General features: G+C 40.0%; 1 protein-coding gene across 1 annotated transcript in view; it reads right to left on the reverse strand.

Moving 5' to 3' along the window:
* Positions 1-236: 236 nt before the first annotated feature.
* The window catches only part of LOC110527610 (nuclear factor erythroid 2-related factor 2), a 33,548-nt gene continuing 18,509 nt past the window's right edge, over positions 237-15,275 (reverse strand). The window contains exons 2-5 of the mRNA XM_021609005.3: positions 6,861-7,118; positions 5,610-5,705; positions 5,279-5,500; positions 237-3,992 (exon numbers count right to left, since the gene is read on the reverse strand). Coding sequence (XP_021464680.3) covers positions 2,787-3,992; positions 5,279-5,500; positions 5,610-5,705; positions 6,861-7,118 — 1,782 coding nt within the window. The 3' untranslated portion in view covers positions 237-2,786. The remainder of the gene's footprint in view (positions 3,993-5,278; positions 5,501-5,609; positions 5,706-6,860; positions 7,119-15,275) is intronic.

The following is a 15,275-nucleotide window of genomic DNA, read 5'->3' on the forward strand; positions in this document are numbered from 1 at the left end:
ACACAGTAACCAAAAACCTGGACTAAATGTGCATATTCATACTTTGCAGCAAACAGAAAGTTCTGCCAATTCACCACAACAGTTTGCGACAAAACGAATTTGCATGTGAAAATATGAGCTTGTCACACATTTATGGTGAATTGGCCAAAGGTTTGCCACAACTGTTTGCCAGAACCTGTTTTTCTGTAAGGGTAATGAACCTCCACTTAGACATGAAAGGAGGAGAACAATAGAAATGGGGTGGAGATGATCTTTCAACCTTTATTTGCACAAATGTCAACAAAGCCTTTACATGAAAGCACCCCTGTCATTTTTATCTGTTGTATACTTCAAGAACATGGGGTAGTTACCTAGTTAGCTTGGTTGGGGTCGATTCAGAATTTAGTTACGAATTGCTCTTGAATTTCAATTAAACTCTTGAATTTGAATCGAATTTGAATTGGACATGCCTTACAGGTAGCAGAATTTGGATTTAATTAAAATGTGCAATTTAGTCTACACTTCAAATGTTTATTTTTATATTGTGTATAGATGGTTACCAATACTATGTACACTACCATTCAACATTTTGGGGTCACTTAGAAATGTCCTTGTTTTTGAAAGAAAAGCAATTTTTTTGTCTGTTAAAATAACATAAAATTGATCAGAGTAGACATTGTTAATGTTGTAAATGACTTGTAGCTGGATACGGCTGATTTTTTAATGGAATATCTACAAAGGCGTACAGAGGCCCATTATCAGCAACCATCACTCCTGTGCACGTTGTGTTAGCTAATCCAAGTTTATGATTTTAAAAGGCTAACTGATCATTAGAAAACCCTTTTGCAATTATGAAAACTGTTGTCCTGATTAAAGAAGCAATATATCTGCCCTTCTTTAGACTAGTTGAGTATCTGGAGCATCAGCATTTGTGGGTTTGATTACAGGCTCAAAATTTGCCAGAAACAAAGACTTTCTTCTGAAACTCGTCAGTCTATTCTTGTTCTAAGAAATGAAGGCTATTCCATGCGAGAAATTGCCAAGAAACTGAAGATCTTGTACAAAGCGGTGTACTACTCCCCTTCACAGAACAGCGCAAACTGATTCTAACCAGAATAGAAAGAGTAGTGAGAGGCCCCGGTGCACAACTGAGCAAGAGGACAAGTACATTAGAGTCTCTAGTTTGAGAAACAGATGCCTCACAAGTCCTCAAATGGCAGATTCATTAAATAGTAGCTGGTGTAACTGAGTCAGGTTTTGTAGGCCTCCTTGCTCGCACATGCTTTTTCAGTTCTGTCCACACATTTTCCATGGGATTGTGGTCATGGCTTTGTGATGGCCACTCCAATACCTTGACTTTGTTGTCCTTAAGCCATTTTGCCACAACTTTGGAAGTATGCTTAGGGTCATTGTTCATTTGGAAGACGCATATGCGACCAAGCTTTAACTTCCTGATTGATGTCTTGAGATGTAGCTTCAATATATCCACCTAATTTTCCATCCTCACGGTGCCATCTATTTTGTGAAGTGCACCAGTCCCTCCTGCAGCAAAGTACCCGCACAATATTATGCTGCCACCCCCGTGCTTCACGGTTGGGATGGTGTTCCTCGGCTTGCAAGCCTCATAATTTTTCCTCCAAACATGACAATGGTCAATTATGGCCAAACAGTTCTATTTTTGTTTCAGACCAGAGGACATTTCTCCAAAAAGTACAATCTTTGTCCCCATGTGCAGTTGCAAACTTTAGTCTGTATTTTTAATGTCGTTTTTGGAGCAGTGGCTTCTTCCTTGCTGAGTGGCCTTTCAGGTTATGTCGATATAGGACTCCTTTTACTGTGGATATAGATACTTTAGCACCTGTTTCCTCAAGCATCTTCAAAAGGTCCTTTGCTGTTGTCCTGGGATTGATTTATACTTTTCACACCAAAATACGTTCATCTCTAGGAGACAATATGCGTCTCCTTCCTGAGCGGTATGACGGCTACGTGGTCCCATGGTGTTTATACTTGCATACTATTGTTTGTGCAGATGAACGTGGTACCTTCAGGTGTTTGGAAATTGCTCCCAAGGATGAACCAGACTTGTGGAGGTCTACCATTTTTTTCTGAGGTCTTGGCTGATTTATTTTGATTTTCCCCTGATGTCAAGGAAAGAGGCACCGAGTTTGAAGGTAGGCCTTGAAATACATCCACATGTACACCTCAAATTGATTCAAATGATGTAAATTATCCTATCAGAAGCTTCTAAAGCCATGACATAATTTTCTGGAATTTTCCAAGCTGTTTAAAGGCACAGTCAACTTAGAGTATGTAAACTTCTGACCCACTGGAATAGTGATACAGTGAATTATAATTGAAATAATCTGACTGTAAACAATTTGAGGAAATTACCTGCGTCATTCACAAAGTAGATGTCCTAACTGACTTCCCAAAACGATAGTTTGTTTAACAAGAAATTCGTGGAGTGGTTGAAAAACGAGTTTTAATGACTCCAACCTAAGTGTATGTAAACTTCCGACTTCAACTGTACATACACACATGTCATCATGTCTCAATTGCAAATAGGGTAGAAATCTATTTGCATAGCTATGATTACAGGAACAAAAAAAGTATTGCTGTACAAAATAGAGAGAGATTTCAACATTGACAATATTATTGCATGAACCAAGTGGAATTAAGTAAAATAACACTCCTGTTTCACTACTCCTTAAGCAACATATATAATTTTGATAGTCTAGCATATAACTTTGAGCATGGTAGTCTTGTAGAGTAGGTAAAAAGTAATGAAAACAGTTCAATGGAAGAGACTATTTGTCTTGACCCTTGAGTGTCTTTTTAACACGAGGCACAAGGAACATGCTGCCATCGGAGGTCTGCTGGAGAGAGTAGTCACTGGGAGAGTAGGGCTTCCCCTCCTCATCTCTCAGCCGACTGAATACCTCCAGGTACAGACTCCCCAGCTGCTCCTTTAGCTCCTTCAGACTGCCGTTCCTCTGGGCACTCTCCCTGAGTAAGTGCGCCTTCTTCTCGCACAGTGCTTCAAGCTCCCCCTCCAGGCCTGAGATGCTCTCCATCTTGCGCTTGCGGCAGTTCTGGGCTGCCACCTTGTTCTTTCCCCGTCGGCGGATGTCTCGGATCAGGACCAGCTGGACCTCATTAAGCTGGTGCTTGGACATGAGCTCATTGAAGTCGTCCACGGGCAGGTTGATAATGAGCTCCACAGCAAAGGGGATCCCCAGGGCCTTGGCCCGCTGTTCGTCTCTGGACAGACGGGACTGGCAGCCTGCAGAGCGTCTTCTCGACTTGTCTTTGGTGAATGGGCGCTGGTTATGGCCGTTGCCCTCTATGAGCTCACTCTTTGGGTAGGGTAGGCTGTCTGCCGGAAAATGGGACACTGGACCAGTGTTGTAAGGGGAGGACTGTTGTTCCTCTCCACGGAGAGACAGTGAGAACATCTCTCTGTACTCGGACCGGTTGCTGTCCATCTCCTCCAGGTCTGAGTCGCTGTATCCCATAGAACTATCGTCCTGATGGGATTTCATAGGCGAGCTGACATTGTCCATTGACAGACCGGAGTCAGAGTCGGGGAACTCTGTAGCAGTCCTGTGTCCATCTGTCAGGGAAAATTGGGGGACATGTATTTCTGACGGTTCCAGTGGTTTGTGTCTCACCTCCTCCTGTGGGTAGGCCTCATTGGAAGTATAGGATAACATGGGGGAGCTTGGTTTTGTGTTTGAGTGGTCAGTGTAGAACAGCTTACAGAGGCTGTCTGTGGTGTAGGTTGTGTTGAGCTCCGGGGGTTTCAGAGTCATTTGGTTGAGGTTGTCAGGGGGAACCATCCCTTTGAAGTTGTTGATGAGTAGGACAGGTGGTGTAGTATCAATGTTTGTGACCAAGCCTGGGAGCTCAGGCAAGTACAAGCTGTAGTTAGGGTCCTGCACATCTAGGGGCATGCTTGTGCTGGTATAGCCATTCTGATCCAGGATATCTGACACTTGCATTTTTAAGTTCTGCTGTTGAAAATAGAGGAAATCAAAGAATTAGAAAACAGTCAGTGATCTATATACATTGTAAAATATTTTATTGAAAGGTGAGACTGTTAATTTCACGTCTTCATTATCATAGTGAAAAACAAAAGACTTGTAATCTCTAGTGGGCAACCCTTATAAACAATGGGTAAAATGACTATCTAAAATTGGATAGCATTGCCATTGTAGTTCAAGACTATGTACAGTCATGGCTGAAATAGCTTTATTTTTGGATACGTGCTATCCCGTGGTGGAACTATATACAGCTCCATAGCAAGTATGAAAACCCTATTCAGTGAAACTTGATCACAGAGTGAATTAATACAATTAATGAATGAATGACATTTTATATGTGTCAAATCGCCAGTTGACATTCAGCCAACTTGACACAACATGGGCCAGCATCCCTGTGGAACGCTTTCAACATCTTGTAGAGTCCATGCCCCGATGCATTGAGGCTGTTCTGAGGGCAAAAGGGCGGGTGCAACTCACAATTAGGAAGGTGTTCTTCATGTTTGTATACTGGCTATTGTACACACCAAGTAGATATGATCGATACAGTCTCTGGATTTACGAAAACTTTTTGTTTTTCCACCAGAATGTTTTGATCCTCCAAAAAGGTCATTAACCTACTGTTGAGGATGGATGAATATAATTTATAGATCGTACCTAGTAAACTTATACCTCTCCAGTTCAGTGGCACTGAACATCATTGAGCATGCAAGATCTTGCAAGTTAATTGCAGACACTCAGATCCACTTCTCTCTCTAAACTAGAGGCCATTCATTTCACATTTTAGTCAGTTGGCAGATGCTCTTATCAAATCAATTTGTATTTGTCACATGCTTCGTAAACAACAGGTGTGGACTAACAGCTAACTTATGGGTCCTTCCCAAGAATGCAGAGATTTGTTTTTGGAGAAAAAATAGAAAAGTAAAACACGTAATAATAGATGCGAATGAGTTCAAATGTGCGTGCTATTTCAGAACATAGAAACTCAGTTGGCAAATGTATTTTCTTGCATTTAGGGGTACGTATATTTTGTGTGATGCACAATAATACCTGTTTGAGAAAGATCATGCCAACAGAAAAGGACATAAATAAAAGAGAATTATCAGGAAGTCTAATTTTCAAATTTGTTCTAACAAAGGCATGCTTGTGCTGTGTCCTCGCACACCCTACTGCAGCAGCCACTCGTTGTTAGGTGTCCATTACCTAGCTGAACAGGGCTTGTTGTGGCCTTATGAATTGTTCCGTTGTGCCATACCTACCTGGAGCTCAGGCAGGGAGAGCAGCTCCATCCAGGCCTGCTCCACATCCACAGGGGCTGGTTCCAGAGATGCAGGCACAGCAATGGGAGCCTTGTGGGGGGCCAGCAGAGCAGAGAGCATGGGGTTCTGGGCCACAGGTGACTGCTGGGAGGTCAGCATATCTGGCCTACTGTTGCCAATGGAAGGGGAGGGCATGATATGTGCAGGAGGAGGATGGGGGAGCTAGAATACACAGACACATACTGGAAATTAGAGGGGATGCATTGATAAGAGGAGAAACAGATTGGAATTATGTTACTGGTTTGTAGGTATTGGTAGTGTATTCTCTTACCTCAATGGTTTCTACTAAAGGGAATGTCTCTGCGAGAAGCTGCATGCACTCATCAAATGAAAGTGCATCCCCATCCACTTTGGAAAAAATGGTGTTCTACAAAAACAGACACACAGATATAAATTACTGGCTGTATGAGCGATAAAGTTATTTTAATTATTTTTGAACATAATTAACCGTTGAAATCGGAAGTTTGCATACACCTTAGCCAAATATATTTAAACTCGGTTTTTCACAATTCCTGACATTTAATCCCTTTAACATTCCCTGTCTTAGGTCAGTTAGGATCACCACTTCATTTTAAGAATGTGAAATGTCAAAATACGTAATAGTAGAGAGAATTATTTATTTCAGCTTTTATTTCTTTCATCACATTCCCAGTGGGTCAGAAGTTTACATACACTCAATTAGTATTTGGGAGCATTGCCTTTAAATTGTTTAACTTGGGTCAAACATTTTGGGTAGCCTTTGACAAGCTTCCCACAATAAGTTGGGTGAATTTCGGCCTATTCCTCCTGACAGAACTGGTGAAACTGAGTCAGATTTGTAAGGCCTCCTTGCTCGCACACGCTTTTTCAGTTCTGCCCACAAATGTTCTATAGGATGGAGCAAAAGCCTCCTGCAGCAAAGCAACCCCACAACATGATGCTTCCACCCCCGTGCTTCACTGTTGAGATGATGTTCTTTGGCTTGCAAGCTTCCCCTTTTTCCTCCAAACATAACGATGGTATTACGGCCAAACAGTTCTATTTTTGTTTCATCAGATCAGAAGATATTTCTCCAAAAAGTACGATCTTTGTCCCCATGTGCAGTTGCAAACCGTAGTCTTGCTTTTTTTGGTGGTTTTGGAGCAGTGGCTTCTTTCTTGCTGAGCGGCCTTTCAGGTTTTGTTGATATAGGACTCGTTTTACTGTGGATATAGATACTTTTGTATACCACCCTCAAAATAAATATTTTAAAAAACAAGACACAGAACACATACACATGCATTTCCCTAGCATAAATTCTAATCTCGTTACTCTTTTCTATTCCAGAGGGGGACCGCTCGCTCGCTCGCTCGCTGGCTGGCAGATAGATAGATAGATAGATAGATAGATAGATAGATAGATAGATAGATAGATAGATAGATAGATAGATAGATAGATAGATAGATAGATAGATGGATGGATGGATGGATGGATGGATGGATGGATGGATGGATGGATGGATGGATGGATGGATGGATAGATGGATGGATGGATAGATAGATACCTGGTTTCCCTCTGTGTTGGGCAGCTCTGGTTCACTGGGTAGCAGGCAGGGCATGAACTCTCCAGTCTCCTCGTCCAGCTCCAGCTGTTCGAGCAAGGCCTTATCCTGCTCCCTCAGCAGGTGCAGCCTATTCTCCTCCTCCAGTTCCCTCTGCCTGCGCAGCTCATCCTCCTTCTGCCGCAGGCTCAGGTCAAACACCTCCCGCTCGGCACCCAGGTCAATGTCCTGCCTCCACAGGATGTCAATCAAGTTCATATCCTGGCAGGAGAACAACGACCATAGTGAGTTAAGATAGGAGGATAGCAGGACAACACTACAGCCAACACCATTGCTACTCCAACTATTCTTATCTGCTCTTTAATTATTTGTTATTCTTATTTCTTACTTTTTTGTTGTTGGTATTTTCTTAAAACTGCATTGTTGGTTAAGGGCTTGTAAGTAAGCGTTTCACTGTAACGTCTCCACCTGTTGAATTCGGCGCATGTGACAAATGCGATTTGATTTGATTTGAAGGCAGGGTTCTTTAAAGAACCACTTTTAATGCAGGGATCCTGAAGTATTTGACAAAGCGTAATCGTATTTGACAAAGCATAAGATGGATATTGTATGCTCACCCATCACGAACAAACAGAAGGCAGACAAGTGGGATCAAAAAAGGTGTGTCAACAATACCCAGAAAGCTTCTCTGTGCCACGTATTGTATCCCCTGTTCCCCTCCCTGTGGACAGCTGTCCCTTACCCCCACCTTTAGCCATAACACAACTCAATCAGATGAGATGTGTGACGAGGATGTATGAATAATACATGCTGTTCTCCTCATTCTTAAAGCGGAATGGCTCCACACCCACGTGTACATTTCAGCAACCTCCAACACCAGCATCTAGCTAAACCACCAAATACCATCAAGATCCACTAAAGAGAGCAGAGTAAAATACGAGTACTACATACATGAAGTAAGTTATGTGTAAGTAAGTAAGTAAGTAAGTCACATGTTGCACAGTTTACAAAGCCAGCATTTTTTTATGTCCTTGATCAGCCTTTGTTTCTCTATGCGAGAGCAGCACACAGTGTGGCTGAAAGACGCTGCTCAACTCAATAATAAGCCATTGGCCGAGATACTCTATGATTGATAATTATTATTCAGCAGGCTTGAATTTCAGTCCAATCGCAAAAATGCTGCCACTGGACCAAATATAATCTGACCAATAGGAAACAAGACAAATTCATTCTGTTTGATAAAGCTGAACTCATATAAGAACCTCTCACAGTTATTATATATTTGGTTGTTTCATAAGATTTCTATTATATTATATTGTCTACAATTTTTATACTGAATATTATACTTTGATGATTATGACAAAGAACATAACACCTAATATTTGGCTGGTAGACTGCCAAACATGTGTTTGGACTGTGAGGCAGTTTCATTCATAGGACTGTCACTGGAATGTTGCAGTAACTGCTCTAGGCTGTTTACCTCTACAATCATCATGCAAAATGCATTTGATGAATAAACCTGCTAGCAAGGCACACATTTTTGAAGATTTGTCCCAACTCATTTATTTTCAAGATGACAGTAGTCATTGGACTAAAATATGAATTTTTCCATTGACAATTATGTCTGGCTTAAAAAGCTTAATCTCGGTTCTGGGTCCAAGCAGCAAAACTATCTCTGGGTATCAATGGTTCTTTTCACAAACACATTCAGCTCATTATGTGGCCATGAAGCTTCAAGAGTGTGTGGTGTTGACTCAGTAACAAGCTAAACATCCATTACAAAAGAGTTTCAAAGGAACGCAAGGCGAGGATCAAAAGGACAGACAGTGACCTTGACTCAACCAACATCAACCCTTTGCCTCAGTAGATAATTTAACAAGAAAACTATTCTGGTAAAGTACACATTTTCCTCCCGTATCAGTTGTTTTACCCCCCCATTAAACAATAAAATCGGACATTAACTTCATAGTTATGGCTGGACGGCTGTTGTGATAGCGTTATTGCCACTGTATTGGGGCAGGTTTTGAATGATTATTCCCTGCTTTATGACTAGGCGGTCACACTATAGTCTTTCCACTAATGTGTAAAATCAGGGCAGCTTTAGAGGTTTTTCCCCATACAGCGTCACAGGGATTACTCTTCTAAATAAAATAACCGACAATTCCGAATAAAATGCATGTAATAACTTGAATTGGCCATAAGTAAATGACTGAGTATGTGTCTGTCCATTCTCAGGAGTCACGCCTCCTTTAATGGACCAATCAGCAGTTGAAACAATAACAAAGCGTTCTCCATGCCACTGTTTGGGTAAAAAGCTGATGGATGGGGCTGGAGAAATGTAATCACTCTCAAATTCAGACAGAGCTTTGGATATGCAAGGACTTACCATCTATATATGATATAATCATCATAGTTGTAACTATGTTTTGAGGCAAAACAGTGTTTGTTTAAAATCATTGGTGTAAAACAAGCTTATATTTTGGGTTCTGGTGGGGTACGATAGTTAAACTAAGCTCGTGGCATTTATAAAAAAGTTATATTCTTCAAAAATCTATGGGTACATATTATTAATTTTTAAGACCTAAAATGGATGTAGCAACTACTGTTTTCCCCTTTAAGGTTACATGAGTTAATGGGGTACAGACATAAATGGAATATCAGACACTATCAGGCATTGCAACACATGGATTTAGTACTGTAGATATGTGGTAGTGGTGGAGTAGGGGCCTGAGGGCACACAGTGTGTTGTGAAATCTGTGAATGTATTGCAATGTTTTAAAATTGTATAAACTGCCTTAATTTGCTGGACCCCAGGAAGAGTAGCTGCTGCTTTGGCAGCAGTTAATGGGGATCCATTATAAATACAAATACACATCTTTCAGGTGTCACATTTTGATTCCTCACTATTTTTCAATATCCATACATGCATAATTAAACTACATGTGTATGACAATGTGAAGGAAGACATTAGCAATAACTGACACTGGGAGTTAAAATACATTTTATTATTGCTATTTGACAAAAATAACCAGAAGACATCAACGCTGTATTTAAAATATATATAGAGTACCAGTCAAAACTTTGGACACACCTACTCATTCCAGGGTTTTTCTATATTTTTACTATTTTCTACATTGTTGATTAATAGTGAAAACATCAAAACTATGAAATATTAATGTAGTAACCAAAAATGTATTAAACAAATCAAAATGTATTTTATATTTGAGATTCTTCAAAGTAGTCACCCTTTGCCTTGATGACAGCTTTGCACACTGTCGGCATTCTCTCAATAAGCTCCATGAGGTAGTCACCTGGAATGCATTTCAATTAACAGGGGTGCCTTGTTAAAAGTTCATTTGTGGAATATTCTTTCCTTCCTAATGTGTTTGAGCCAATCAGTTGTGTTGTGACAAGGTGGGAGTGGTATGCAGAAGAGTACTTTATTTTCTAAAAGTCCATACTATGGCAAGAACAGCTCAAATATGCAAAGAGTAACGACAGTAAAGCATTACTTTAAGACATGAAGGTCAGTCAATGTGGAAAATTTCAAGAACTTTGAAAGTTTCTTAAAGTGTAGTTTCAAAAACCATCAAGTGTTATGATGAAACCGGCTCTCAGGAAAGGAAGACCCAGAGTTACATCTGTTGCAGAGGATATGTTCATGTGGGCTGCACCTCAGATTGCAGCCCACATAAACACTTCACAAAGTTCAAGTAACAGACACATCTGAACATTGACAGTTCAGAGACTGTGTGAATCAGGCCTTAATGGTCAAATTGCACCAATAATAATAAGAGACTTTCTTGGGCCAAGAAACACTAGCAATGGACATTAAACTGGTAGAAATCTGTCCTGTGGTCTGATGAGGCCAAATTTGAGATTTTTGGTTCCAATCACTGTGTCTTTGTGAGATGCAGAGTAGGTGAACGGTTGTGTGGTTCCCACCGTGAAGCATGGAGGAGAAGGTGTGATAGTTTGGGGGTGATTTTGCTGGTAAATCAGTGATTTATTTGGAATTCAAGGCACACTTAACCAGCATGGCTACCACAGCATTCTGCAGCGATACGCCATCCCATCTGGTTTGAGCTTAGTGGGACTATAATTTGTTTTCAACAGGACAATGACCCAACACACCTCAAGGCTGTGTAAGGGCTATTTGACAAAGAAGGAGAGTGATGGAGTGCTGCATCAGATGACATGGCCTGCACAACCACCCAACCTCAACCCAAGTGAGATGGTTTGAGATGAGTTGGACCGCAGAGTGAAGAAAAAGTAGCCAACAAGTGCTTGGCATATGTGGGAACTCCTTCAAGACTGTTGGAAAAGCATTCCGCATGAAGTTGTTTGAGAGAATGCCAATGAGTGTGTAAAGCATATTTTTTATTCTGGACAAGCTTCCTTCTTTGTAATCTATTTATGTTAGTATTGTGGAGTAACTACAATGTTGTTGATTCATCCTCAGTTTTCTCCTATCAGTCATTAAACTCGAACTGTTTTAAAATCACCATTGGCCTCATGGTAATACCCTGAGCGGTTTCCTTCCTCTCCAGGAAAAAGAGTTAGGAAGGACGCCTGCATCTTTGTAGCGACTCAGTGTATTGATACACCATCCAAAGCGTAATTGATAACTTCAGCATGCTCAAAGGGAAACGCTTTCTTACATTTTTACCCATCTACCAAATGGTTCCCTTCTGAGGAAGGGAGTCAATGCAACTTATTATGACACTTATTAAGCACTTTTTTCTACTCCTGAACGTATTTAGGTTTGCAATAACAAAAGGGTTTAAATACTTGACTCAAGACATTACATCTTTTCAAATAGAAAAATTCCACTTTGACATTATGGGGTATTGTGTGTAGATCAGTGACACAAAATCTGAATGTAATCTATTTTAAATTCAGGGTGTAACACAACAAAATGTGGAAAAAGTAAATTGGTGTGAATACCTACTGAAGGCACTGTAGTATGATGCACTCACTGTATATAGACTTTTTGTTTTCTTTTGTTCTACTGTTGTATTGACTGTATGTTTTGTTTATTCCAGGTGTAACTCTGTGTTGTATGTGTCGAATTGCTACACTTTATCTTGGCCAGGTCGCAGTTGCAAATTAGAACTTGTTCTCAACTAGCCTACCTGGTTAAATAAAGGTGAAATAAAAATAAATAAAAAGTATTGTGCCAAAATGTAATTGAAACTCTGTCTCCAGTGTAATATGTACTCTGTTGCAGTGACGGTCTGGCCCTCTGAAAACTACTTAGAACCACACCACCTTTCACCACCTGGGAAAAGATTACAGCAGAGAGGGTGATGTAACTGCATGTGCACTTTCCTGTTTAGCGTGTGGATTGTGCAGATAACATGGCAGCATGACCATCCCACAACACAATGGAATGCATTTTCATGTGTCTAAACGCCTTGAAATACAATGTCTTGTGGTGTCAGTTGACTAGGTCAACAGTATGAAAGGAAAACTAATGTGAGAGTTGGGTGAGACTCACCTGGCCCTGTGAGCATGACAAAAGTAAGGTAAAGGCTCATTTGTCAATCTTATCTCAGTCGACTACACAATACAGCTTTCATTTCAGGCCCACGCACACCCATTTATCAACTAACAAAAGAAAGGGAGAGGTGAACACAGCTACAGGTAGAGTTATATTAGCAGGACTTACAATCAGCCAGCATTGGAACCTGATAAAGCAGCCTGATTAAAGGTCAATCTTAGGCTGATCTTTATTTTAATGTTTAAAATGTTAACCTTATTTTACCAGGTTAGTCTCATTGAGATTAAAAATCTCTGACCTGGCCAAAATAGCAACACACAAAATGTCATGCAAAAACACATTTACAACATAAAACATAAAGTACTAATGATTAAAAACATACATTTTACACATTGAGCAGGCAAAATCTTGCAAGTTAATTGCAGACACTCAGATCCACTTTTCTCTCTAAACCAAAGGCCATTCATTTCACGTTTTAGTCAGTTGGCAGATGCTCTTATCACATCAATTAGCATTTGTCACATGCTTCGTAAACAACAGGTGTGGACTAACAGTGAAATGCTTACTTATGGGTCCTTCCCAAGAATGCAGAGAATTGTTTTTGAAGAAAAAAATTGAAAAGCAAAACACGTAATAATAGATGCATTAACCTACTGTTGAGGATGGATGACTATAATTTATCGACTATACCTAGTAAACTTATGCCTCTCCAGTTCAGTGGCACTCTCTGGTAATTTTTTTATGAATTGGTAATGGGATTTACTGTGGATTTATACAAAGTGGATGGCAGTATACGGTACTCTAAACAAATTCCGAGCAAACCATGTAGAACTTCAGTTAATCTAGAGGATTTTAATGCTGGTAAATCAGGGTTTCATTTGGAATTCAAAACATACTCAACCAGCATGGCTACCACAGCATTCTGCAGCAATACACCATTCAATCTGGTTTGCACTTAGTGGGACTATCATTTGTTTTTCAACAGGACAATGACCCAACACACATCAAGGCTGTGTAAGGGCTATTTGACCAAGAAGGAAAGTGATGGAGTGCTGTATCAGATGACCTGGCCTGCACAACCACCCAACCTCAACCCAAGTGTGATGGTTTGGGATGAGTTGGACCGCAGAGTGAAGGAAAAGTAGCCAAGTGTTCGGCATATGTGGGAACTCCTTCAAGACTGTTGGAAAAGCATTCCTCATGAAGCTGTTTGAGAGAATAACAATGAGTGTGTAAACCTGTCACATTGCTTGAAATACATAGTGCCTTCAGAAAGTTTTCACAGCTCCTTACTTTTAACACATTTTGTTATGTTACAAAGTTGGATTCAAATTAATTTAATTGGTCATGTTTTGTAAATGATCCACACACACACAATACTCTAATGTCAAAGTGGGATTTTTTTTTTATTTCCTTTTAATTAATGAAAAATAAAACACCATTATATCTTGATTAGACAAGTATTCACCCCCCTAAGTCAAAGCTCTGTCAATAGCTTGCTAGATAGATTTTTACAAGTCTTGCCATAGATCTTCAAGCCGATTTAGGTCAAAACTGTAACTCTGCCACTCAGGAACATTCAATGTCGTCTTGGTAAGCAACTCCAGTGTATATTTGGCCTTGTGTTTTGGGTTATTTTGCTGCAAAAAAAACGTGAATTTGTCTCCCAGTGACTGTTTGAAAGCAGACTGAACCAGATTTACCTCTAGGATTTTGCCTTAGCTCTATTAAATTGATATTTATCCTAAACTCCCACGTCCTTGACAATGACAAGCATACCCATAACATGACGGAGCCAACAACATGCTTGAAAATATGGAGAGTGGTACTCAGTGACGTGTTGTGTTAGATTTGCCCCAAACATAAGGCTTTGTATTCCCGGACAAAAAGTTCATTTCTTGGCCACATTATTTTCCGTATTACTTTAGTGCCTTATTGCAAACAGGTTGCACGTTTTGGAATATTTTTTATTCTGGACAAGCTTCCTTCTTTGTAATCTATTTATGTTAGTATTGTGGAGTAACTACAATGTTGTTGATTCATCCTCAGTTTTCTCCTATCAGTCATTAAACTCAAACTGTTTTAAAATCATCATTGGCCTCATGGTAATACCCTGAGCAGTTTCCTTCCTCTCCGGAAAACGAGTTAGGAAGGACGCCTGCATCTTTGTAGCGACTCAGTGTATTGATACACCATCCAAAGCGTAATTGATAACTTCAGCATGCTCAAAGGGAAACGCTTTCTTAAATTTTTACCCATCTACCAAATGGTTCCCTTCTTTGCAAGGCATGGGAAAACCTCCCTGGTCTTTGTGGTTGAATCTCTGCTTGAAATTCAATACTAGACTGAGGGACATAACATAATTGTGTGTGTGTGGTGCAGAGATCAGGTAGTTATTCAAAAAGCATGTTAACCACTATTATTGCACACAGAGTGAGTCAATGCAACTTATTATGACACTTATTAAGCACTTTTTTCTACTCCTGAACGTATTTAGGTTTGCAATAACAAAAGGGTTTAAATACTTGACTCAAGACATTACATCTTTTCAAATACAAAAATTCCACTTTGACATTATGGGGTATTGTGTGTAGATCAGTGACACAAAATCTGAATGTAATCTATTTTAAATTCAGGGTGTAACACAACAAAATGTGGAAAAAGTACATTGGTGTGAATACCTTCTGAAGGCACTGTAGTATGATGCACTCACTGTATATAGACTTTTTGTTTTCTTTTGTTCTACTGTTGTATTGACTGTATGTTTTGTTTATTCTATGTGTAACTCTGTGTTGTATGTGTCGAATTGCTACGCTTTATCTTGGCCAGGTCGCAGTTGAAAATGAGAACTTGTTCTCAACTAGCCTACCTGGTTAAATAAAGGTGAAATAAAAATAAATAAAAAGTATTGTGCC

Source organism: Oncorhynchus mykiss, chromosome 7 (assembly GCF_057628025.1).
Source record: "Oncorhynchus mykiss isolate SJ-2025 chromosome 7, ASM5762802v1, whole genome shotgun sequence".
Classification (NCBI taxonomy): Eukaryota; Metazoa; Chordata; class Actinopteri; order Salmoniformes; family Salmonidae; genus Oncorhynchus; species Oncorhynchus mykiss.